The sequence below is a fragment of the Lissotriton vulgaris genome, chromosome 7, assembly GCF_964263255.1.
Source record: "Lissotriton vulgaris chromosome 7, aLisVul1.2, whole genome shotgun sequence".
In the NCBI taxonomy this organism is placed as follows: domain Eukaryota; kingdom Metazoa; phylum Chordata; class Amphibia; order Caudata; family Salamandridae; genus Lissotriton; species Lissotriton vulgaris.
In genome coordinates, this window is record NC_141695.1 from 931,068,457 (window position 1) to 931,094,420 (window position 25,964).

Sequence of the window (25,964 nt, forward strand, 5' to 3'; positions counted from 1 at the left end):
AAAATCCCCAGCTCTGGGATAACAGCTGGTGGCCAAGCAACCTGGGGTTGCCTCCGAATCCCACCCCAAAAGCAAAAAACCTGGGAGTGGTATTGGACAGTGCTCTGTCCATGAAATCACATGTCTCCACTGTCTGCGGCAAAAGCTTTGCATTGCTGAAAATGCTCAGACGAGTTTTCCCCTGGATCCCGACTGAATGTAGGAAAACTCTGGTTCAGTCATTGCTGATGAGCAGATTGGACTATGGCAACTCACTGTTTGTCGGAATGGCAGACTATCTCTTTTCCAAACTGCAGATAGTACAAAATGCCGCGGCAAAGGCTGTCTGTAATAAAAAGAAATTTGATTCGGCTAAAAGCTGCATGCGAGAGCTTCATTGGCTCCCGATGCGACAAAGAGCCAATTTTAAATTACTATGTATCACACACAAGGTGCTATATAACGCAGGCCCTACCATTTTACATAATAAAGTTGAATTCCACAGACCACCGAGGAACCTCCGATCAAGTACATTAGGAAGAGCCACCACCACCCGGGTGAAGACTGTCAGGATGGGAGAGCGAGCCTTCTCCCATCTGGCGGCTACTAAGTGGAATGAACTTCCTCCCAGTCTTAGACTGACAGATGACCTTCTGTCTTTTAGGAAACACCTAAAGACACTACTCTTCCCTAAATCAGAATAAATCATCACTCAGTGTGGTTATTGTACCTCTCAGCATCCAACTTTAGCGCCGTGATATCCTACTCAGGATGATTGTTAGCGCTCCATAAATAAATTAAATACAAATACAAATAAATAGCAGCCTGAAAACTTACCTTTGATCACCACTCAGACAGACGGGTCTTTCTGAAGTTTGAATTAAAAATATTGAATTGGCCTAATGTCATTTACAGAAGGAATTTTCAGAAAAAAATTGGCGAAAAGGGTCATCATCTTGCAATAACTTGGCAAAAATTAATTTGATAGTGCTTTGTATTGAAATCTGTAGTGGCTGCTCTTTAGTTGTCAATCACTCATTGCCCTTTTTAAATATCTTTGTCAGTAGAGTGCAAACATTTTTTAAATCGACTAAAACATGTTTATTGTCATCCTATCAGGTTTGATAAATATGTTTAAAATGTGCAATTTAACACTATATTTTCTTGCATTTGCTCTAAGGATAGCTCTGTTCCATTGCTTACAGTGTTAGCTCGGATTCCAATGGTTAGCCTGTTAGGCCAGGCAGTGTGAGTCTAGTTGCGCCTGTGGTCTGAGCAGTCGCAGTAGCCAACTTGTGCAGCATTCGCTGAGTGAACCCTTTTTCTTTGGCAGTCTTATGTGGCAGTAGCTGACCGTTTTTTTCTGTGTTCCACTCATGTACAACATCATTTGCAAAATTTGGTCCATTTGGCTTCTTTGAGGGCTCTATTGCCAAAATGATAAAACAGCTTCACATGTGGCTGTTTCTCCTGCGCCAGTATTGCCATTTCTAGTTGTCTCTATGTGAGCAGGTTGTTTGGAAATACCTTAATTCTGTTGTGTTAGGATGCCCTATAAGCTGCTCTAAAGGTGATCTTGATGGTAGAGGTTTCTGGCTGATGCTTGTTATCAGAGCATTCAACGCTAGAGCTTCACTGCTCCCCCAGGGATCTTGACTTTCTCGACTTTCTTCTGTGCACTCTCCATAGCACTTGTGTATTTAGTGATGGATTCCTGTGGGTAGGGCCATATGCCCTGAAAAGTTGATGAGGATGGCCATTATATGTGGGTTCTGCTCAACGTGGCTGTCAAGTGCAAAGAAGTGGCAGGGCTGTTTTTTTATGAAAGTGGTTGCCCCTTGAGCGTCTGGCATGTGTCTACCATGTCACTCTTGCTTTATCATTTTCAGCACCTCGAAATTTGACCAGAGCAGGGGATGCACCATTGAGGTTTGGTTCGGATGTGGTTTCCATTAAGTTGGTTGCAAGTCGGAGCCTTCCTTCTAGTTGAGTGCAGTCTCATGCTTAACTGGTAAAAGTTTTTGAATATTGGGTAGTGTATCATCACAGGGGCACGTGCTCAATTGTGTCCACTCCAATGCCGATGGACACAGTGTAATCTGGTAATTTTCCATTTTGTCAGTGTATGGACATTTTTTTTTTACAGTGGTGTCATCTCAAGTGCTGAATTTTGGGGTGATTATGAGCAGGTGGGTTACAGTTGTACGACTGTATTGTGTTTCTATCCAAATGATGGGTTACAGAGGTGTTTGCTGAATGTTCAGTTGGATGCCGGTTTCGGAGCTGAAGTCCTGGGTGACCTTTTTGCTCATATTTGTTTTTGTGTGTCTTTTTCATAGTTGGATTTGTACCGCATATGTTGTCTTGCCTACATTGCAGAAGAGTTGGATATGTATGGCCTGATTCACAAAGGGACTTCCAACCCATAAAGTTACGAGTGCGGAGTCTCTGCATTGGGGTTGGAATCTCTGCCCATGGGGGATATCTCTGCACTGCTGTGCTCAGTGCACAAATTCCACCCGACTGTAGACACTCCGCACTAGTAACTTTACGAGTCATTAGTCCCTTTGTGAAGCAGGCCAAATTGGCTGTAATTCCTCTTTTCTTTTTTCTTGGCTTCAGATTACATGTGTTGTACTTATTGAATGTTATATCATGTTCTTTGATGCTATGCCATGTGTCTACCCACGTCATGCAGCTGTGTCAAATGCCTCTGTGGCACATTGACATGGCAACATGGTGGTGCGTATAAATGGGCTTCCACCTTTATCAGCTGCTGTCCATACACTCAGTGGCGGCTCCTCCACTAAGGCGGAGGAGTGTCGCCCCACTGCACTGCGAGCTGTGTCAAAAGGAAAACGAAAATAACTAATGTTATTATAATTTTCCTTTTTTTATTCCTGCTCGGGTGCGGGCGGGTGGGCCGGCCTGGCCAGTGCGCGTGGCAGGGGATGAGTGTAAAGCACACTCTAAAGTGCCCATGGCAGTTTGACCGGCCCCAGAGAGCTGGTCAAACCCAGCCGCAGTGCGTCCATTGGGGCGTAGGGGCGTAGCCCCACTAAGCCTGGTGGACGCACCTGCGGTCACTGACAACGAGCTCTGATAAATAAAATAAAGCGCAGCGCTTCAATCGGGGGTTCCGGGACACACCCGATGCAATAGGGAGTGCGCAGGGGGTGGGGCGGGCTGGCTGGCTGGTCTGCTGCAGCAGGCAGCTAAGCTTGAGTTTAGTTACAGTAACAATTTAAATACTGTCTGTCAGTGTCTGCGAGTCGACTGTGCTGCGCATGAGGAATTTCGAGCAGAAACTAGCCCGAGCATGCGCGTCAGCTTCAAGTTCACAATATAGACGCTGAGACGGACCGAAGGGGCCAGGGGGTGCTGCTTTAGCCGGGTCCCGTCGTTTGAATGGCGCCAGGGCGAGTAGTCTGTGTGCCCCCCTAGCCAATCCTGGCGCTTATGCAGCGCCAGGATTGGCTGGTCCACCGCGCCAAGGACAGGCAATCCACTATTGTATGCCGCGCGTGGGTGGTGGCACACTGGCTCAGGTGCTCAGCACTATATCAATGCTGGCCAATCACTGTGACTTCAGCATGTGAAGCCATTCAGGGATTGGCCATTCGGGGACGTGCGCGGCGTGACATTTGGTTGCTTGCTACTTGCTGTACTTAAGTTCTAATAGGGGGCGGGGGCTCACTCTCTGTCTCGAGTCATCGCGACGTGAGATTCATTAGAGAGAGAGGGAGAGCCTCAGTCTGAGAGAGAGAATCCATCAAGTCGCCGACTGAAGAATTTCGATTCTTCGAATATATTAAGTAGATCACGGTGCAGGTCGAGCTTGGGGGCAGGGAGCCAGGCAATCTTATCCCAGGCATATTATATTTCGAGGTGTTATGCCACTCTCTTACTGACGCACAGACACATACTTGCACCCAGATGAATGTACTCGCACACATTCACAAACTCTGAATTTGCACAGACTGTTTCACACATACACGCACGCACTGACATATATGCACAATCCCAGAGGCAGGTCCTTTTCCAGGCTCACATACTCTGTCTCTCCCGCACACTAGCATGCACCCACCACATTTGAGAGTGTGAATCCCTTCCCCACATTAGCAGACACATCCACACCGCTAAATCCCACTGATGGGGTGGGAAGTGGTTGTTTCAATGTTTTGTCTTAGTTATTTGTCAAACAAGTACTCCGTTCCATTGCCATTCTACGCCGGAAATCGCCAGAGGTTTACTCCATCCCCTTCCGGGGTGGGAAGGGGAAAGAATCCTCACCAGATTTGGTGGGGGTCGGAGTGAAAGAGCATCTTCACTGTAATTTGTTTTCCAGTTGATAAAAAAAAGTAATGTGTGGAGTTATTATGCATAGAAAACTGCATAGGTGAATATGAGCTTCTTTTTTTTTGAAATCACGTGATATTCCCAAAAGTATGCCTCAAAATCTATTCCTGGCTCAGCTTTCCAGGGGGTACTTCTGGGAATGTTTGTGAATTGATAAAAACAGTAAAATAGGCTCCACCTGTGCTTTCTCTTTTCCTTGTTTTGGTGTATAAACCATCGCTGCTTATCCCACTGTCACGCACATCATGTCGAGTCCCCAGAAATAAACTGGCCTTTCTGTTCGAGGCCTCGCGTTGCTGAGCCTGAGACAGGCCTTTGGTATTTAAGCCACATTGTACCGGTGAGCCTCATGTAAACACCCAGCTTGGGTGAATTGATTCGCCGTGCTTAGCCTGCATTTCAGCAACATAATATTTGTTTCCTGCACTCTGAAAATGACAAGTGCCCATTATATCAGGAACCTGCTCGCTGGCTTGCAAACCACAGAGCCGCTGCTTTTTCATACGCTGCCATTGTCATTCAGAATTAGTGTAGCTTTGTTCGGCGGTAGGAAAAGCTAATGATTTTGAAACAGCAGGTGACAAAACAGATTATTTTTCTCTGCCCTCCACCCGACCCCCCTCCTTATCGGTTTGTTGATGAAGTCATTGCCGCCGGGGGCCGTGGGAAGGGGACTGCTTGCCTCTGAGCTCCATTGTGTAACCGTGTAGGTTCCCTTTTATTAATTTATTTTTTGTTTTTATGGCAACATATGGCATCATATATTTCCTAATTTATAGTGTGATTTGATTGTAAGTGTAATGGAAATGTTGAAGGGATAGTATTAATATATCTCAGTGAATTTTCCGAGATTAGTTGTGAGCAGCAACCAGCAATGAATCAGCAAGCCCTCACCTAGAGTCATGGGAGAGCTATGCATTCCATGTGCTTCTGTGTTACAGACTTAAGTTCTGATGTTTACAAGTGAAGAAAGACTACTGCCAGTAAAGGACCCATGGCTTGAATTTTTGTCCCCATGCCTATCAAAGTTCAGAATCGAAGACCCAAGGTTCGAGGGGGCCACACTTGATATGGTGGCAGTAGTGAATGGCAGAGATGGGTGCATCAACATTAGAGATTCATTTACAAATGAATACTACTACTTGTTTGTTGAATAAAAAAAATACTGATTGAGGTACTCAGAAATGCATTGTTATCTCTGTTTTTAAAAGTTTTGTAGTGTTTGTTCTATTTGGAGACCACACAGATTTTACTGATCAAATGGCATATTAAGTACATTTTGTTTCACCTTAACACTATCATCTGTGTAGAAAGACATGCGTGATAGTCGCATGCGTTCTAATGGTAAAGGTAAGGCCTGGTTCCCAATGCTTTGTGAAGGCTGTTTCCCAACTGCTGTGCAACTCTTCTACTCTTAGAGCTGAGATTTTCATTAAATTCTTATAGTCTGAATTCAGCACCTGAGCGTAATAGGACGGAATGTATGAAGCTCTGTGGTTATACTGAATAAGCAGCTACCTATGTTATGCCATCTATTAATGTAATAACTGCACTTTCACAATTGCTTTATTAACCTTCCTTCTTTCTCAAATTTGCTTCAAAAAATGCACGATTGTTCTTTTTTTTCAAAATTTTCTTGGGGGGGGGGAGAAAAAACCCGCCCAAACCCCCCTTTTGGGGTTCGGGCTCGCTCGCTATGCTCGCTCGCAACGGTGCTGTATGCAAATCACTTTGCACCCCACCACTTTCAAATGTCACCAAACGCCCCTGGTCAAACCGTCATGGGCACTTTGCATCTTCCCCACCAAGCTGCATTACACAGCCTGGTGAGGAACATGCAAAGCCTCAAAGCCCCTGTCTGAGTGCCGAACCACAGTGCGCAGACCAATCACAATGCTGCCTAAGGCATCGTTGTGATTGCACAGAGGCTTCTGAGAGGCTGGAAGCTTCCTGTTGCGGCGAGAAGATGGAGCAGAGGCAGCAGCACCTGACGGCATTCAGCGGACGCTACTGCATACACTGCTTTCCATATATTGTTTTATGGCTCTGGAGTACAAAAGTTCCCTAGTACATGTATCTCTCATATCTCTTTTATATGATGTAATCTCTGCCGTTAAGAGTTTAATGACTTCTGTCCCTCTGGGCCGGTCACCCCCACGCACCTCGCACACTCCTCGTGAGTGCGACCAGGCTGCCCCTTGTTCCCGCCTAGTGCCGCCGCTGCCCGCAGCTGTGACCCTGTGACACCGCTGATTGCTGCTCTTGCCCTGCCTGCGCCGCGTTGATATTGCGTTTCCATTTGTTTCCCCCTTGTGTTCTCTGCTCTCTGCTCCTTGTAACGTTGTACCTCTGTGACTCCGTTTGTTGTATCCCCCCGGTGTATTTGCAGCGCCCTGTTTATTTTTTGTATCCCCGTTCTGTTTAGTATTGTACCTCTGTGATTTTGGCGCCCCCGGCCCCTGCCGCGCTTCCCGCCACCTCCCCGCTCCCCGCCCCTCACCTCTGCAGCCCTTCCCATTCGCCGCCCCGCTCCCCGCCTCCCAGCTGCCCCTCCCTCCCACTGGGCCATATAGGACGAGGTGGGCGAGGTGGTGAGCAGTGACCTCTGTCCCTCTGGGCCGGTCACCCCCACGCACCTCGCACACTCCTCGTGAGTGCGACCAGGCTGCCCCTTGTTCCAGCCTAGTGCCGCCGCTGCCCGCAGCTGTGACCCTGTGACACCGCTGATTGCTGCTCTTGCCCCGCCTGCGCCGCGTTGATATTGCGTTTCCATTTGTTTCCCCCTTGTGTTCTCTGCTCTCTGCTCCTTGTAACGTTGTACCTCTGTGACTCCGTTTGTTGTATCCCCCGGTGTATTTGCAGCCCCCTGTTTATTTTTTGTATCCCCGTTCTGTTTAGTATTGTACCTCTGTGATTTTGGCGCCCCCGGCCCCTGCCGCTCTTCCCGCCACCTCCCCGCTCCCCGCCCCTCACCTCTGCAGCCCTTCCCATTCGCCGCCCCGCTCCCCGCCTCCCAGCTGCCCCTCCCTCGCTCCGCCCCCCCCCCCCATTCTCCACATATGGCAGAGTGGCCTACGCGCAGCGGGCGCGCCGATTGTGCGCCCAAGGTGCGCCAAAGGTAAGCCCGTCTGCACCCGTCCGCGCCTGGACCGCGCCCAGTGCCAGGACCCCTGGCCCCCACCGACGAAAGCCGACCCGACGGACCTACGACGCCGCCGAACTCAATGCACTCAACACCGGCCGAATCCCGGGGTGCTACCGAGCCACACCGAGACGCACCCACGGACCCTTCAGCTGCCACTCCTGCAAGTTCACCTGCAACCGGACCCACGCCACACCAGCACCCACCAAGCCGAACACCAGCAGCACCCACTTGAAGTGCATCCTGCTCAACACCCGCTCCGTCCACAGACACGCCGTCGAGCTCTGTAACCTGCTCGACACCCCAGACGTCGCCTTCCTCACGGAAACCTGGATGAACGCCTCCTCAGCGCCCGACATCGCCATCGCCACCCCGGACGGCTACAAGATCATCCGGAGGGACCGCGTCAACCAGACAGGAGGAGGCATCGCCATCATCCACAGGAACATCATCCGCATCACGACCAACACCGACGACACCCTCGCACCCGCCGAACACCTGCACTTCCAGATCCACATCAACCCCAAGACCACCCTCAGAGGCACCCTCATCTACAGACCCCCGGGACCACGCACACAATTCAGCGAGGACATCGCCGACTTCATCAGCCCACACGCCCTCCCCTCCGCCGACTACATCCTCCTCGGGGACCTCAACTTCCACCTGGAGAACAACAACGACCGCAACACCACCACCCTGCTGGACAACCTCGCCAACCTCGGACTCAAGCAACTGGTGACCACCCCCACCCACTACGCCGGACACACACTCGACCCGGTCTTCTCTTCCAGCAAGGACATCGCCTTCAGCCACGCCACGGGACTCCACTGGACGGACCACAGCTGCGTCCACTTCAGCTTCAGAAGGACCACTCTCCACCATCACCAGCAACAGGTTCCCCGCAGAAGCTGGAAAAAGATCACTGCAGACCAGCTCGCTACTTTCCTGAGCAAGAACCCTCCCACCAGCACAACGAACCCCAGCCAAGCGGCCACCAACCTCACAAAATGGATCAACGACTGCGCAGACGACCTCGCCCCTCTGAAAACCCCGCCGATCAGACCCGGCAGCAAGAAAGCCCCATGGTTTAACGACGAACTCAAGAGCTCCAAGAAGAACTGCAGAACACTCGAGAGAACCTGGCGCAGAGACCCAACATGACTGCCCTCAAGCTCGCCACCCGAAAACACCACCAACTGATCCACGCCACCAAGAAAACCGCATTCAAGGAACGACTGGACAACAACGCACACAACAGCAAGGAACTCTTCAACATCGTGAAAGAGCTCTCCAACCCCAACGCCGGAAACAACGACATCACCCCTTCGCAAGACCTCTGCAACTCCCTTGCCTCCTACTTCCACAACAAGATCGCGGACATACACAACAGCTTCAGCACTCAACCGACGCACGCCGCGACCGAACCATCGCCCCCCCACCACCATCCTCCGTGCCTGGACACCGATCAGCACCGAAGACACCATCCGCACGATGAACTCCATCCACTCCGGATCTCCGACAGACCCCTGCCCTCACCATGTCTTCAACAAGGCCGATGCTGTCATCGCACCCCACCTGCGGGACATCATCAACACCTCCTTCGACATCGCCACCTTCCCGGAGAGCTGGAAGCACGCCGAACTCAGCGCTCTACTCAAGAAACCATCAGCCGACCCCACCGACCTCAAGAACTATCGCCCCATCTCGCTGCTCCCGTTTCCGGCTAAAGTCATCGAGAAGACCGTCAACAAGCAACTGGCCGCCTTCCTCGAGACGAACGGCTCCCTCGACCTCTCGTAGTCTGGCTTCCGGGCCAACCACAGCACCGAGACCGCCCTGATCGCAGCTACCGATGACATCCGAGCCCTGCTCGACAACGGAGAAACAGCAGCCCTCATCCTCCTGGACCTCTCCGCGGCCTTCGACACTGTCTGCCACTGTACCCTAGTACAGCGCCTCAGCAACGTCGGAATCCAGGAGAAGGCACTGGAGTGGATCATCTCCTTCCTCGCCGGAAGGACACAGAGAGTCCGCCTCCCCCCATTCAGATCGGAGGCCACCGAAGTCATCTGCGGCGTTCCTCAAGGCTCCTCACTCAGCCCAACACTCTTCAACGTCTACATGAGCCCCCTCGCAGCCATCGCATGCCAGCACAACCTCAACATCATCTCCTATGCCGACGACACCCTGCTAATCCTCTCCCTCACCAACGACCCCACCACCGCCAGAGCCAACCTGCACGAAGGGATGACAGACGTAGCCATATGGATGTCGAACAGCCGCCTGAAACTGAACTCGGACAAGACGGAAGTCCTCATCCTAGGATCCTCACCCTCCGCCTGGGACGACTCCTGGTGGCCCCCCGCCCTGGGCAGCGCACCCAAACCAACAGACCACGCACGCAACCTGGGCTTCATCCTGGACTCCTCCCTCTCCATGACCAGACAAGTCAACGCCGTCTCCTCGTCGTGCTTCAACATCCTGCGCATGCTACGCAAGATCTTCCGATGGATCCCTACCGAGACCAGGAAGACGGTCACCCAGGCCCTCGTCACCAGCCGTCTGGACTACGGCAACTCCCTCTACGCCGGAACCACCGCCAAACTCCAGAAGAGACTCCAGCAGATCCAGAACACCTCAGCACGACTCATCCTGGACATCCCCCGCCGCAGCCACATCTCCGGACACCTGAGAGACCTGCACTGGCTCCCGGTCAACAAGAGAATCACCTTCCGGCTCCTCACCCACGCACACAAAGCCCTACACAACCAAGGCCCAGGATACCTCAACAGCCGCCTCAACTTCTACGCTCCCAAACACCAGCTTCGATCGACCAGCCACGCCCTCGCCGCCGTCCCCCGCATCCGAAGAGCCACCACAGGAGGAAGGTCCTTCTCCTACCTGGCCGCCAAAACTTGGAACTCCCTTCCGACCCACCTCCGCCTGACCCAAGACCACCTCGCCTTCAAGAAGCAGCTCAAGACCTGGCTGTTCGGGCAGTATCGGACCCCCTCCCCCAGCGCCTTGAGACCCTCTGGGTGAGTAGTGCGCTATATAAATGCTCTGATTGATTGATTGACTGATTGATTGATTGATGACTTTCATTTAAGTAGACCATTTACTAAGCTTTGAACACATATCAGAGCATTGTGAATGGTATCACATCTATTGTGTACTCAGTTCCCTGAAGTGCATATTTTTCTCCCTCTTACTGTGCTTCGTTATCCTTTCTGTTTGCATTTTTTTTAATTCCTTAACATTTCGCAACTCTTGTCCTGACAGACCTATTCTTTTGCACCGTTTTCTGCACTGTGCTTACACATCTCATCCTCTTGCACAGTTTTACTTCCACCGTCTGCCTCTTTCTTGCATGGTTCTCTAGTTTCCCCCTTCTTATTACTTCTAGTGTGTTCTTTATAAAATATTTCTCAGCACCATTATACATATACCCACATATTACAGTATTTACAGTATTTTTGATACATTTAGTATATTTTTATATTTTCTTACTGTATCTACATTTCACTTTATTTAGATTCATTGTCATATGTGCTGCACATATATTAGCAGAGTAATAATTGCATCTCTTTTACTTCAAAAGTTTCAGACTTAGAAAGGAGTGAGGGATATGGCAGCTGCAAAGTGGTAACTTTAAGCAGTTAAAGTTGAAAAAGTGACATAATTGATGTGGGGAAAAATGATTGAATAGAATTTTATATATCGCGAACTAGACCCGAAGCATCTGGTATCAGAGTGCTTTACATGAGCACCAGTTTCGTTACAGATGAACACATTCATTTTTAAGTGATTTGCCCAGAACCACAGGATGGGTTGCGTCGTTGCAGAGACTCGAACTCGGTTCCCCAGGTCCGAGGTCGACCGCTCTAGCCTAAGGCTACATCCTCTTCCAATTCTTCTGCATAAACACTTCTCTTGTGGCAGTTTCACAGTGATTGGGATGCACGCGTCACTGGCCTCTTTTTACTGTTTTATCACATCCTTTATACATACAGATTCCATCTTTTCACACAATCCTTCCATTTTACTATACAGACAGTTCAGCAGTCCAAGGAGAGCTCTTGCCTTAGTTTGCGGCATTATATGCCTTGTATGTGCAAATAACGTGCTCGGTGTTTAGAAGACTCCATGTGCATCTTGTAACGTAAGAACAAACAACTTAAGAAGTGTATCTCTGTTAGGACGTTCTTTTTTATATCTATAGAGGTGAACAAGTATATCGAAGGCTGACTTGAAGTTCTGATGATGTGATTAGTGATACCACATCAGAGTCCTGGGTTTCTTACTATGCTTTGGGATTTGCAGATTTAAATAAGGATATCCTTTTACCATGGGCGATATTTTTAAATTTGTTTTTTTTCACACTTAACTTCATTCCTTTTTGACACCTTATCCATTTTACATTGCGACTCATGGCTTTGTCTTTTTCATGCTATCGTACAAACATGCTACCTTACTGTGGATGGGCTGATGGGAGATCTATGTATTAATTTACTCCTTGTGTCTTCGGTGCAGGCTGGCCTAGCAGACGAGCTGTCCATCACTCAGGGAGAGCAGCTTGAGGTGATTGAAGATGGAGATGTTGAGGAGTGGGTCAAGGTGAGTCCACAGTAGCTGACCTCTGATTAGCCCCAACAAATAATATATATATATATATATATATATATATATATATATATATATATATATATATATATATATATATATATATATATATATATATATATATATATATATATATATATATATATGTATGTATATGTATATATATATATAGTATATATACCCACACTTAAATACATGTGATCCAATAACGCATATAGTTTAGAGCACCTGTACTAATAAGGGCTCATTCAAACATTTAATACTGTGAGAATGTCAAATTCGAATTTATTGACAAAGTACAGGCAAACTGACATCACAAAACATGTTTACTGATTCACAGATTGCATGGAACAATTACTCTATACAAGGAAACAACTTTCCTAATAGTTTCTTCAATGTGATTTTAAGATTCTGCACAAATGTAAACACTTGCATCCTGGTTTGGGGTTAAATACCTTTGGTTTAAACAAGTACACATGAAAAATACAATGACGTAAGCCATATGTGCAGGGTACAATATTCTATTTATTACTATTGTTGAGGGAGGGAATAATAGATCAAGAGTCTTGAGAGGTGTAATGGTATAAAATGGTAAGGGTAATAAATAGCCTATTACACTGCACACATGCATTTAAGATAGAGTTTGATACATGGTTCATTCCAAATCGCAGTGATTCATTTAGTGTGCAAATGTAATCTGTAACTTGCAACATATATATCATGTAAATTAGTAATTGATAGCCAGTCACTTCTGTGGTTCAATAATGCATACACAATCACCTTTCAGAAGTTCCTTCGACAAATTCACTGATTCAACAAAAAATGTTGAGTTGCAATAAATTGCCAAATTCTCCCTCTCCTGTTTGTGCTCAGGCAAGAAACCAGAGTGGGCAGGTTGGATATGTCCCTGAGAAGTACGTCTCCTTCTTAAATGTCCACGGTAATAACCAAAAGATGACGGATGGAACTATTGCAGCTCGTTTTAGCAGCACCTCTTTGGGCAATGCAGCCGCAGACTGGGCTTTGGAACCGGGAGGTGAGCATCTGCATTCAGAATACATGGGTCATAGTTTGGAGATTCTTTTTGGTATGCACTGCAGACTAACATCTAGTTAATTGCCAGAGTTTAGAGTGAATGTAAATGTCCTGTTCTTATATGATATTTCCTCATTATAATAGTACTAAATGTGGTGGCCAAGAGGATGTATGAGTGAGCAATTAAGTTGTAAAACTACAGGTTTGATCAAGCCAGTGTCCCACTTGGACAAGTGTGAATTTAAATATTTGTTGAAGCATGTAAATGTTGGGGGACTCCAAGGTGTTTGGTGGACACATGGTTTGGAGATCTCCCCATGTTCCTCTTTCAGATGAGGAAGTGAAATGGAGCCGAGGGCAGCCATACTAGTAACAAGCACGATAATACATTTCTATTTCCTCTTCCATGTAAAGTGAATCTGTAAATACCCTCTCTCACTTTAATTCAATTATCAACCAGTGTAAGCTGCTTCTAATGATTAGTTCTAAGAACTTTGGTGTCTCTGCACCTTTTCAGTAATATCAAGTGGTATAGCAATGTCACAGTGATACAACACTTGTGGCACTCTTATCCTTAAGGTCTAAGGCTTGATGTTTTTGGCAATCAATTACCCTTTTCTCTCCTCACTCAAAGAAATGTGGCTTTTTCTATCGATAAAATGACTTAGTAAAGAATGGAGTAGCATACAGTATACATTTTGATTGCAGTTTTAACTGTGAAGACGCTCTTGACATAAACCCAAGAGTTCACCATTCCAGGGAATACAGCGCCAGGCAAGCGATGGACTTCACACCATTTGGCAAAACCACTTTTCCAGTGTCATACTCCCATGCTAAATGTCATCCCTTTAAAGAGGCTTTAGATGATGGCGTATAGCTTTTAAAATTCAAAAGCCTAATCCAGGGGCCGCTGCGATATGGCGGAGGAGCATCGATCTTCCCCCTCACCAGCAGCAGCAGTTTCAAAACCTGAAAAATAAAAAGATCATAAAGCAGGTTTAATATTGTTTTATTTTTCTTTCCTTGATGAGTCTTAGGGGCAGGGCCTAATCCATGATCGGCATGGAGGAGGAGGGGTAGATGCACTGCTATCCGTGCACATTCGGGTTTAGCTGGCCGTCTTAGGACAGCCAAACCGACATGCGCGAGAGCTACTCTCCAACCCGAGCTGCGTTTCTGGGTTGGAGACAGCAAGCACAGGCTCCCAGTCAATCTGCGAGCGCAAATGGAGGGCACTCAGGTTAATCCTGCCGCTGCTGTCATGCCGCCAGCAGCATGAGAGCAGCATTAGGATTGGTCACAGGGGAGTCGGGAAGCCTGTGCAGCAGTGAAGCCAGAAGAGCGGCAATGCAGCGGGCATTGGGTTAAGTTCTTTTTTTTTTATATTGTGTTATTGTTGTCCCCGACACCAGCTGTGGCTGGCCCAATCCTGACAGGTTCAATCTGTGAGGGAACTTCTAAACTCCTCACTTTCTCAAGGAATTTTCTGTCAATATTTTACCCCCAATGCTGCATATCCTTCCTATCTTTTTAGTCCTAATATAAACAAGTGTTGTTGTGAGCAAGCCTGTACAGAAGAATAAAGAGGCTAGGAATGGTCTCTGTGAAACCCTTAAAAGCCATCTTTGCCTTCCTCTGTTGAAGTTGATATTGTAATGGCTCCTTTATCGACCAACTGTGTAGGTCTTTCTCAGCTCGTCATCCCCTGCAGCATTCCTCTTTGAGGTGTAGGAAAATGTGCTCTAATTTAAGACAGCGCAAGTTGCGATTGCACCTTCTTCAGAACTTTTTGATTTGTTTCCATAGCGTGCACTTGGCAGCTAACACTGCCTACACAGTCCGCTCCCATTGGTTTGTAAAGATAGGAAGAACAAATGCTGCATTGCTTAGGAGGGAAGATTTGTATAAATAACGTGGTATTCTACAATAAAACTTGTACACACTGTAGCAGTTCTGCTAGATGATTTTGAGATAGAAAGGACAATTTTCTTGAGTTTGTTCCAGGTACAATGAAAGAAGATGTTGAACAGTGTTCTTCCCTACGTAATTTGGTGTTGCGTAAATAACAAGTAGAGGATGTTTTTGTTATTGCCAGTGCTCTGAGACCTTCGGGTGATTTATGCGCGATACAAATGAAATAAAATGGAAATGGAAATATTACAAATGCCATTTGATGATTTTAACCTATTTATTGAGCCATATTACCGATAGAAATATTTGTAATAGCCACTCCATTGTTACACTCAAAGCATGTCCGCTCGGTTGCACAGAGCAGGTTGAAACATCGCAAACCATGTCTATGATAATTTAGCATTTAAGAGATATTTTATTTCAATGGCCAAGTCAAAGATTGTAACACTGGGCCTGATTGTGACGCGAAAGCAGGACCGCCCAACTAGGAGTCGGAGGTCCCACTGCATTAGGGTGCGTCTGCCTTCACAGCGGTCGCAATGTGTATTGTTTGTATTGTGGATGTGGGCTGCGGGCTGCAGCACACGCCCCAACACAAAAAAAATGTACATTTCAAACATCCCGTTACTATGTGGCAAGCACCGCATGGTGCCTGCCACATAGTGCACAGATGTTTAGGGGGCACCATAGGTGACCCCAGGGTCCATGGTGGAGGGCCAGGGGGAAAGGGGACCGCTAGGGGCCCCAAAGTCGCTTTATGCCAGCCTTTTCATGGCAGGTTCACCGCCAGGTTCATTTGATCTCGCCTCGTTCCCCAGTTGTTGGAAGGTGGCTCAGATTAAGCCTATTCTAAAAAAAACTAACAGTGACCCTACCATCCTGTCTAACTATAGGCCAATCTCGCTTTTGCCTTACTTTGGTAAGGTACTGGAGCATCTTGTCAACAAGCGACTTCCAACATTCATAGAGGAACAGGGTCTCCTCGATCCCTCGCAGTCGGGGTTCCGGGCTGCCCACGGGACCAAGACTGCAGTAATGGAGGTAGTGGACAATATCCGCCTCACTCTTGACAGGGGTGAGTCTGCTGTTCTTATCTTACTGGATTTATCGGCCGCCTTTGACACCGTCTCCCACAGTATTCTTCATCAACGACTGTGGGAGATCGGTGTCAGAGGCAAAGTCCGTGCCTGGTTTGAGAGTTATCTGGCTGGCCGGTACACCTATGTAAAGGTGGACACCCTGCAATCAAGTAAGATCCCCCTTTCCGTTGGAGTTCCCCAGGGGTCAATTCTAAGTCCCCTGCTTTTTAATCTCTATCTTACCCCTCTGGCTAATGTAATAAAGTCTTATGGCTTTTCTACAGTAACCTACGCAGATGACACTCAGGTGTTGATTACCTGCAGTTTGGATTTTCTTGATACTCGTTCCAGATTCCAGAAATGTATGATTGCCATTAAGGACTGGATGAGTACCAACAAACTCCAACTGAACTGCGGCAAGAAAGAAATAATGCTGTTTGGTAAGGCCAAGCAGATATGGACACAAGATTGGTGGCCGCAAGAAATGGGACCTTGCCCTGAGCCCAAAGAAGTGGTTCGCGACCTGGGAATCGTGATTGAACCCAATCTCTCTATGAAGTCCCATGTCAATTTGGTGTCTCGTACCTGCTATGGCCTTTTGCGCAGGTTGCGTAAAATATTTAAATGGCTCCCTCTTGAATCTAGGAAACCCTTTATTCAGGGGCTCATTATTAGTCGTTTAGACTATGGCAATGCCCTGTTTGCTTCCATAAATGAGTGTCTGTTGACCAAGCTACAAACGGTTCAGAACACCGCAGCTCGCTTGGTGCTTGGCCTGTCCCCTAGGTCATCAGCCCTGCCTAGTCTCAGGGAATTACACTGGCTCCCTGTGCGCCAAAGAAGCCACTTAAAGATACTTAGTATTGTCCACAAGCTTCTTATGGGAACTGGTCCTTCCTATCTAGCAAAGAAACTGGTTTTGTATAATCCTTCCAGAGTCCTAAGATCCAGTTCCAAATGCCTCCTGGTCCAACCAAGGGCCAGAACCACGAGAAATGGCTGTCGGGCCTTCTCTTATATAGCCCCCCTACTCTGGAACAAACTGCCCCTTCATCTGTCGTCCATCTCTAACCATTTGGCCTTGCGGAAGGGTCTGAAAACATGGCTCTTCCCTAACTAACCAGCGTCACTTTCTTTAACTCAGGGTCGTTGTCTCTTTCTGCTAAGCGCCTTGAGACCTTTTTGGTGATTTGTGCGCTATATAAGAACATATGACTTATGACTTATCAAAACTAACAATCATTGGCATAGCCAATAGGTCTCACCTTTGGGACCTTATAAGTGTTTAGTTATCCAGCACAATATCCTTGGCGCAAGAACATCAACTGTAGCATGACTAAACACTTATAAGGTCCCAAACGTGAGACCTATTGGCTATGCCAATGCTTGTTGTTACTGGGGGCTGGTTGAGCGGTAGTGTTGCTATATTGCACTCCAGTAACAAATGCAGCAGTGGAGCTGGGCTGTCAAAATTGTCATGGCTGCTTTGAGTTCTCAATCCGGCCCTGAATGGTGTCTAACCCTACAAGCGTATGTTGGTTAGTCAATGGACAAAACCTCTCGGATGTTTCCGTGTTGTTTGCATGTATGAAACCGCGATGTACTCTTGGGGCTGTAATTATCGGGGTGCTCTTTCCGATTGCTGTATCCAGCCTGCCTTCTTGTGTCCGTGCATAAAGACAAGCTGTTCTGCAGTCTTCCGATAGGAGTTGCTTCCAGGAATATTTACCAGGCCCTGTGTCTGACGTGGAAAGTACCAACCTGTGAATTCCATTAAACACTTCTCTTTTGATTGCATTCAGCCTTTACAGTAAAGTGAGATTACACGTTTGGACTGAACAAGATGAGAAACCTCATACATACAACAATAGCTGCTACAGGTCTTAGGTCTATGCGTGACTAGTAAATCCAGTCCTGGTGATTTTTTTCTCATATATGTGTGACTTGTAGTCCTTGTGCTATACTGGGTTCAGTAAAACTACAAGTCCCAGAATTCTAAGAAAAAGTCAACATTACCAAACTAGTCACACACGGACCTGGGGAACTTGGCAGCGATGTGTAACACATACAGGGGTTAGATCCTTCACAAGAGAAAACCAGTATGGTAAAACTTAAGCACAGGAGTTATAGCCATGGAGCCTTTTGTTTTTTAACTAACAAGGTTTGACCCCTGTGATTCAGAGTCCGCCATTATTCATGTGCCATTCAATGCATAGTCTCAAACATTCATTTTAAACTCATAATAGCAATGAGGTGTAAATTCTGTGAGGTTAAAATTATTAAAAGTAACTATTAATTTGGGAGTTGGGGTGGAGAGTCTCGAAGGACCCCAGATTAGCCCTACTGAGTGTCCCTGTTGACCTGCATTGTAATAGATGCCAAACTGCACTGCTCTGGATGGGGCTAGTAGCTGCTAAGAGATACATAACCAAGGAATGGAATAGTGTTGTGGTGGTGGGGGGGACGAAAGGGGGCACGGATGAGGGGGGACCAGGGGCCGAGTGCGAGCACTACATATGTTGATTGTAACAGGGGTCCAGTCCAGTGCTGATTATCAGATAATGATGTTAGAAAGTTGAAATCCATGCACTTCACTGCTGTGATCATTGATATTTCTGGAACACAAATATTAAAATGCGTTATAAAAAAAGTAACTATTAATTTATGCCATTTTCGTCTGTATGAATATGATGTTTGTGACACGAGTGATGTATTATCAGAAGGGCCACTGAAATTATGCGATTCTGCCGCTGTAACGTTTTTTGCATGATTATGGATTTGCATTATTAATCCACCATCTGCTGCATAAATTTCAAATTACAACCAAAACTATTTAGCTTCTAGCTCAAATAGTTCTAAAGTTATTTAAACAAGACAAAACACTAACTTTAAGGGCAGACTGTATCACCTGGGAGTAAGGGATCAAACATAGACCTGTGTGGATTAGCGAATTGCCAGCAGGTTAAGCAATCCTGCACTGGTTCGTGTCCGTGTCGAAGGTGAGAAGTGGACCCCTCCGAGGGGAGCAGTCATGAACGGCTGAGGGAAGCGATATGGGGATGGTTCCGTTTAGGGCTCCACAGGGTCCTCAGAAGAGGGGTCTGAAAAAGCCAAACAGCCGAGGACTCGGACGGGGAACCAGAGTGCAAGGGGCAGCCCTGGGTTAGAAGGGGCAGGGGAGGGATCCAGGTGGGCAGCATAGGAAGTGGTGGACTCGAAGTGATCAGACAGTGGAAGGCAGCGCAGAAGGAGACAGTGGAGGGTTTGGGGCAGGACTCTGATGAGGGCATGCAGGATGTAGTCACGAAGGGCGGAGGTGCAGCCTGGACGGCAGCGGAACCCCGTACTCCTGTGCAGCCTTCTGAGTCGGGCAGTGCCCTGAGGTCTGAAAGTGACTTGTGTGCCTCAAACAGGGAGAAGGAGCCTCAGCCCGGGCAGGGGGAGGAGCCACCAATATATCTGCCTGCTTAAAAGGGAAATTCTGCGCGCGACACAGGCACTAAATCAGGGCACGATGAAAGGGTCAGAGGAGTAGGAGACGAAAAGTGTGCAACAAGCTGTGGTTCGAGGTAACAGTAGAGAGTGGGCGGGAAGAGGAAGGAAAAAGAAGGGGAGGGAGAAAGGTTGGTTTTAAAGGGCACCTATTTGTGGGTCCACCCAGAGCTGTGCTAAAATAAACCAGCACAAGCGTGCGCGCCTTGCACGGCAGGAGGGGGAGAGAAGGTGGGCCTGCGCGATTCCCTTGCGGGAGTGAGTAGCAAGGCACGATAATTTTTAACATAGGGCGCCAGCTGCTTGCTCTGCAAGGAAATCACCAGACGTGCACGCGTTGCCATTCAAAGCAATGCAACTCGTGCACGTTTTTGCCCCCAAAGCTGTGTCAATTGCTTAAGGTCTCCTTCATAAGCAGCGCATGCGCGCTGCGTAGGCAAGACCTAAAAAGGGAAAAAGTAAAAAGGTGTTCTAATCCTGACTGTGATTGTCCCCTTCTTTCTGCAGGGTCCCTTGCAAGAGCCCTCTATGATTATGAAGGGCAGAGCACAGAGGAACTCACCTTCCCTGAAGGGGCCATCATCCGAGTGCTGCAGAAGGAGGAAGATGGTGTGGATGATGGGTTCTGGAAAGGAGAGTTCAATGGCCGTTTTGGAGTTTTCCCTTCCTTAGTTGTGGAAGAGATGTTGGGAGATGGGCCAGAACCAAATGAGGTATGGCTCCACTTTTTACCCTTCTGACAACCCTTTCTTGAACTCTGTTTCCTCTTCATGTTGTCCATGCACGTTTCACTAAAGATTAAGGGTGCTAGGAAGAACAATCAAACAAGGGATGTCACGCGCTATAAAGGTCTTTCTAGTTCAGGTGTATTGACATAAAATTGCACATTCATTCTGTCACTTTACTGGCAAAAGGGATCTATCTTGGCAACAGGCATACTTGAAAGTGATTCTTCAGTCATCTGTTTCCTATACTCATTGGAGATGACTGTAAGTCTTAGCTTGCCTTTCATGGGGAGTCAATGAGCTTGACTTATTATTTTGAAGACCTGAGGAATTGTTTTGGTTCAATTATTCAATTCACCACTGTGGGAACTTGCAATGGTGCCTACCTTTCCCTGATGCAAACTGCTCTCTGAAGAAGATATTTTGGTTGTTTACTGAAGGAATGTGCAACTGATGAATGCACCCAAAGAGGTGGTGTAAGATGATATGGTAATGCGCCAATATCCATGGCTTTAAGGGTAAGGTCAACTTCATAACCCACAAGGCACTCATACTTCTAGAAGTGAACTTCGAACATTAACGGGTGCCCTTTATGGCTTACCCTACAAGACACTCAACCAGAGAGTACACAAAAATTGAACAGCTACAGCAGTACAAAGAGCAAACTGGGAAGAACCAAGCTACAGCTAGTTTAATCTATTTCTGAAGTTGGGAACAATTCTATTGCATACATGGATTTGCAGAAAGGCTTCCATCCAAAAGACCAGTCGCACCTTTCAGAGCCTCCTTGTTTATTTTGCGTGGCGTCACATGCCATTATGTGGCTGTGATAATATCCAAATCTTGAGCTGAAGCGTTTTCACGGTTCTCCATCCATTAGTAGTTTTCCTTCATTAAACATACCACCTGTTTTTGAAAGGCTTGAAGAATGCACCTGGTGTGATCTCCCTGCCACTTTCACAAGATGGCAGAACTGTTCTTTTTAGTTTATTCAGTTAATTATTATAACTATAGCAAGATAGAAGAACATTCTAAAATGCACACACTTTTCTGCCACCCATGAAGTTTTTTGTCTTAGAATATCTGAATTCCTCTCAGTATCTTACAACCCCAAATCCCCTCATCCATTCCGCGCACCTTCCCCATGCATCTCGCATTCCCTGTTTACAGTTCTGTCCAGTGTAAGTCTGCTGCCGACAAGTCTTGATGTGTGCTTGAAGTGGACCCAACCAGGCCACCTGCTAAGGCTAATTCTTGGCTAGATGGGTTTAGGATTCAGTGTACTGGACTTCCGTATAAACCAGGCTCCTTATGTTTACAGGAATTACCCTCCCCAGCACCTCCTCCCTTCTCACCACCTGCAATTGGTCAGAATGCTGGGTCCAGGCCACCTCTTCATAGTGTGACGTCTGCCGGAGAAGTGTTCCTTGGAGGTGAGCATTAATCTAAAATGTCTACTTAACTTTCTCATTTTCTGCTATTTTACTCTCAGGATCATGCAAGGTACAGCACAATTGAAATGGTAATCATGTGGGTGCTGAGAATCTGCTTCTCTGTTTGCCACCCTGAGCTGTTCATTCTTTTGGCTGTTTCCATCTCTCCTTCTCCTTTGCCTGCTCCTAACATGTTAGGAATGAAATACCTTTAGCATAGTGACAGATGTATTGCTTGTTCAAAATCCAGGGGCTTAACGCAGGCCCGTGCAGCCCCAGTGGTGCAGGAAAGTCCAATATTTTTTAGGAAATTCTAAACTTCATGGGAGCCCAGTTTAGCAGTGGCAGCTGGCATTCAAGGAGGGTGGTTGGGGCAGGAGGGAAAAAAATAAAAGTTACGTATAAAAAAGAAAAAAAATTACACTTACCTTCAATCCTGGCGAGACGTCCTCTTCGCTTCTCCAAGCTGGCAGGCAACGTGGAAGCAAGAAACTGTAGTAACAAATCCTGGGGCTGCTTTCATGCAGTATGAAAGATGCGCCAGGATTGGAGGGAGCGGCCTCCTTTGATACTCCTGCGGACACTGGAAGGAACCCTATTCGGTCTCTAACCCAGCTGTCTTAGACAGCTGGGTTAGAGAGGTTTAAACTGTGCATGTCAGGCGGGCTGTCGCAAGACGCCCGGCTAAAAAGACATGCACATTTTAAACCTAAAGAGCCCTTCCCATCACTGGTTTCTGCTACTGCCTCACTGGCAGCAGCAGAAATCAGAAAGCCCCCAACCCCATCCTGACACTCGGGACAGGGTTTGGAAAAATAAAATGGTAATAAATGAACTTGATTTCCATTTTATTTTTCCATGTCTGGGGGCAATTTGGTTAGTGGGGCGACTCTCCTCCCTCCGCCTTAATGGAGGAGCTACTACTGCAATTTAGCCCAAGACCAATGAATATCTTTAAAATAAAACAGCCACTTTTCTCTATTGTGTAAAATTATAATTAATCTTGTAACATAAAAATGCACTATTTACAATGAAAAAGTGCACACGATGCCGTGCTCATAAAAGTGAATATACATATATACAAAAGTCCTTTATTCATCAAATTGAACCATCTGATGTATGTGAAAGATTTTGTTTAGTATGATTACCCTGGTTCTTGTTATAGTACACAGTTTGAAACAGACTACAATCTGCGAGGACCCACATTATAAAGTGATTTTTTATATGTATTTCAAAAGTTTTATACAGCACGAATATGACCCCTGGCGGTATCGGAGCGCTTTCCAAATTGGCAGTCACGAAAGGTACAGGAAGTAGTAACAGTAAACCAATAGATCAACATACAGTTAAAATTGTCAAATATAAAGAAGCATGTCCTAGAGTGCCGGGGAGGCTGGGGATCTAGGCCAGAAATGTCTTCATCAGCATCGTTTTAACTTCCCTTTTGAAAGAAGCAGTCAAAGGATTCAGTCTGATTTCAGGGAGCAGGGAATTCCAGTTTCTCTGTGCGATACCCAAGAATGCTCGATTGTAAGTTTTCTTTTTATGGAATATCTGTGGGGCAGTAAGGCGCTGGCACCTCTAGAGGATCTAGAGCCACCAGAGAGCTCACGTTTTTGTGTGAGGTATATCGAGGTATCGAGGTGTTGAAATGTAAGTCTTTGTGGGTCATGCATGCAATTTTTAGTTGTATCCTTGCTTCATAGGGGAGCCAAATTAGGGATTTCAGCTCAGGCGTGATAGGTTCTAAATGAAACAATCATGAGATGAGCCATGCAGCAGAGTTGAGAGATTTGGGAAGGCCAAAGAGGGTTGCCATTCCATAATCCAGCTTAGAAATCACTAGGGCTTGCACCAGAACCTTGAAGTCGTTGAGGGGTAGGAAAAGTTTTATTTTCCTTAATGTGCTCAATTGGAAGTTTGCTCCTTTGGTGAGAGCACTGCTGTACTTCTGCATGTTCAAACTCTTATCTAGCATTATTCCCAATGAGATCATGGAATCAATGATGTGTGGCATACAATTGAGAGCAGTTACTTGATTAATCCATTCATCGATGGATGGTTACTGTTCTGTTTTGAGAGCGTCCAATTTCAGGTGATTAAGGGGGGTCATTAAGATGGCGGACGGACCAGAGTCTGTCCGCCATTGTGGTGGTGACAGGGACTGTCCGCCATGCATGCAGCAGTTCCGAACACCAAATTAGGATGCGACCCCCACCATGGCAGTCATATTTTGCCATTTAACTTTACGGCTTGTGCTGCTGACTGCAGCACCCGCCGTGATGTCAAAAACGCAGGATGTGCATTTCACTACACTATGTGGCAGGCACCACACAGTGCCTGCCACTTAGTGCTGGGAAATGTAGGAGGGTACCATGGGTACCCCCAGTACACCCACACCTCCCCACAACACAAGGGGGGCCCGCAATGGGCCCCCATAACAAATCCCCGCCGCCTTTCCATGGCAGTATCACCGCCATGGAAAGGCCGGCTGTAGCCAGCATCTTAATTTGGTGGACGGTGCCTGCTAGGCATGGCACCATTTTAGACGATCTGGACCGTCTGCCAGGCAATCCGTAGATTGCTTGGGGTGGTCCCATGGCCGATGGTCTTTGCGTCCGCCACGGCCGATGTGTAGATCCACCCGCCATCCTAATATTGCGGGCGGTAAATCCACGTTTGGTGGCAGTGGCTGCCAATCTAATGACCCCCTAAGTGTCAAGTGACTTTGGGTTTTCTGTAAAGCTCAGTTGAGGGACATGATATCCTCAGGGGAGGAGACTTTCAGGTACAGTTGAGTGTCATCGGTATACATGTGATAGTGGATGCTTGATAGTTTCAGAATTTCTGTTAGGGACTCAGTGAACAAGTTGAAGAGAGTAGGTGAAAGCGTGAACCTCTCTGGCACCCCCAGAGTGAGCGGTGAGGGATTAGACAGAGTGGTTCACCTTGAATCTTTGGGTTCCATTATGGAGAAATGAGGAGAAAGTGGCCCTAAAAGCCCTATCCTGTGTCCCATTAGGTTATTTAGGCTGTCATGTTTAACCGTATCAAAAACTAACAATAAATTGAGGAGGATCCAAATTCAGGATTCATTCTGATCCAGCATTCTTAGCACATCATCTACAATGTGAGTGAGAGCGGATTCAGTGCTATGAAGCTGGATTGGAATTGGTCTAGCTGTCGGAATTGTTGAGGTTACATAGCTGGATGTGGACACATTTCTCGAGGAGCACCGCCAGAGTGCGAATGTTGGAAATTTGGCGGAAATTGTAACGGTCAGTGTGATCTGCAGTCAGTTTTTTTTAGAATAGGGGTGACCTGCCCATACTTTAGGCTGTCAGTCAGTGCCTCACTACTTCAAGGCTCTATTCCTACCTTAGTCCACAGTAGGAGTATCGATGATCTGATCTCACTGAAGAGGCAACAGAGCTTTTGCAAATATGTATATTTGCACTTTTGTATATATGTATATTTAGCATGTTTTCATCTAATTGAACCATTTGATAGGTGTGATTGACTTTTTGAGATGATTTATACATAAGGTTTATGCACGTACCCTAGAGTGATGCTTTCAATGCAGTTCCAAAGGGCTGGTCCATGTAGGCCTTTTGATTTTAATACGAAAAAAAATATATATATATATACACACATATATACACAATTATTGTTTATCTATTACTAATAAAATCAAAACGTCTTGGCTTAAATAATACGGGTTTTAAGCTGAATTTCTTTTGGTCATGGGTTAGCCCACTTGAGCCTATAGTTCCTTTTCTCTTTGGATAATCACATACTACTAAAGCACAATGTCATCATTCACAGACAAAGTAGTGCCGACAAAGTAGTGCCTTTTAGTGTTGTGGGCATGTGGGTCATCGTATGTGTGTATTTTATAAAAAAAAAATATATTTGCTTTTTTTTTACTACTTTTAAAGTTTGCAAAGGCCTAGAAGGTCTACAGATACAGCCATCAGGCCGTTGTCGCCGCCTGTAGTGCACAGCCGCCCGCATGTGCACTGCCAGCATCCTCAATGTTTGCAAAATGGGCTCTCAAGACATTCCAAGATGGCCATCAGTGCGTTCCCATGCGCACACCTGCAAATGCACAATTGTTTATCAAGGAATGGGTTTCCATGCCATTCCAAGATGGCTGCCTGAACATGCTTGTGTAAGCGTACACAAG

General features: G+C 46.8%; 1 protein-coding gene across 1 annotated transcript in view; it reads left to right on the forward strand.

Moving 5' to 3' along the window:
• Window positions 1-25,964, forward strand: part of FCHSD1 (FCH and double SH3 domains 1) — a 309,094-nt gene that overhangs the window by 246,091 nt on the left and 37,039 nt on the right. The window contains exons 15-18 of the mRNA XM_086931360.1: window positions 12,014-12,097; window positions 12,977-13,139; window positions 20,128-20,333; window positions 21,667-21,778. Of these exons, the coding sequence (XP_086787486.1) occupies window positions 12,014-12,097; window positions 12,977-13,139; window positions 20,128-20,333; window positions 21,667-21,778 (565 nt within the window). The remainder of the gene's footprint in view (window positions 1-12,013; window positions 12,098-12,976; window positions 13,140-20,127; window positions 20,334-21,666; window positions 21,779-25,964) is intronic.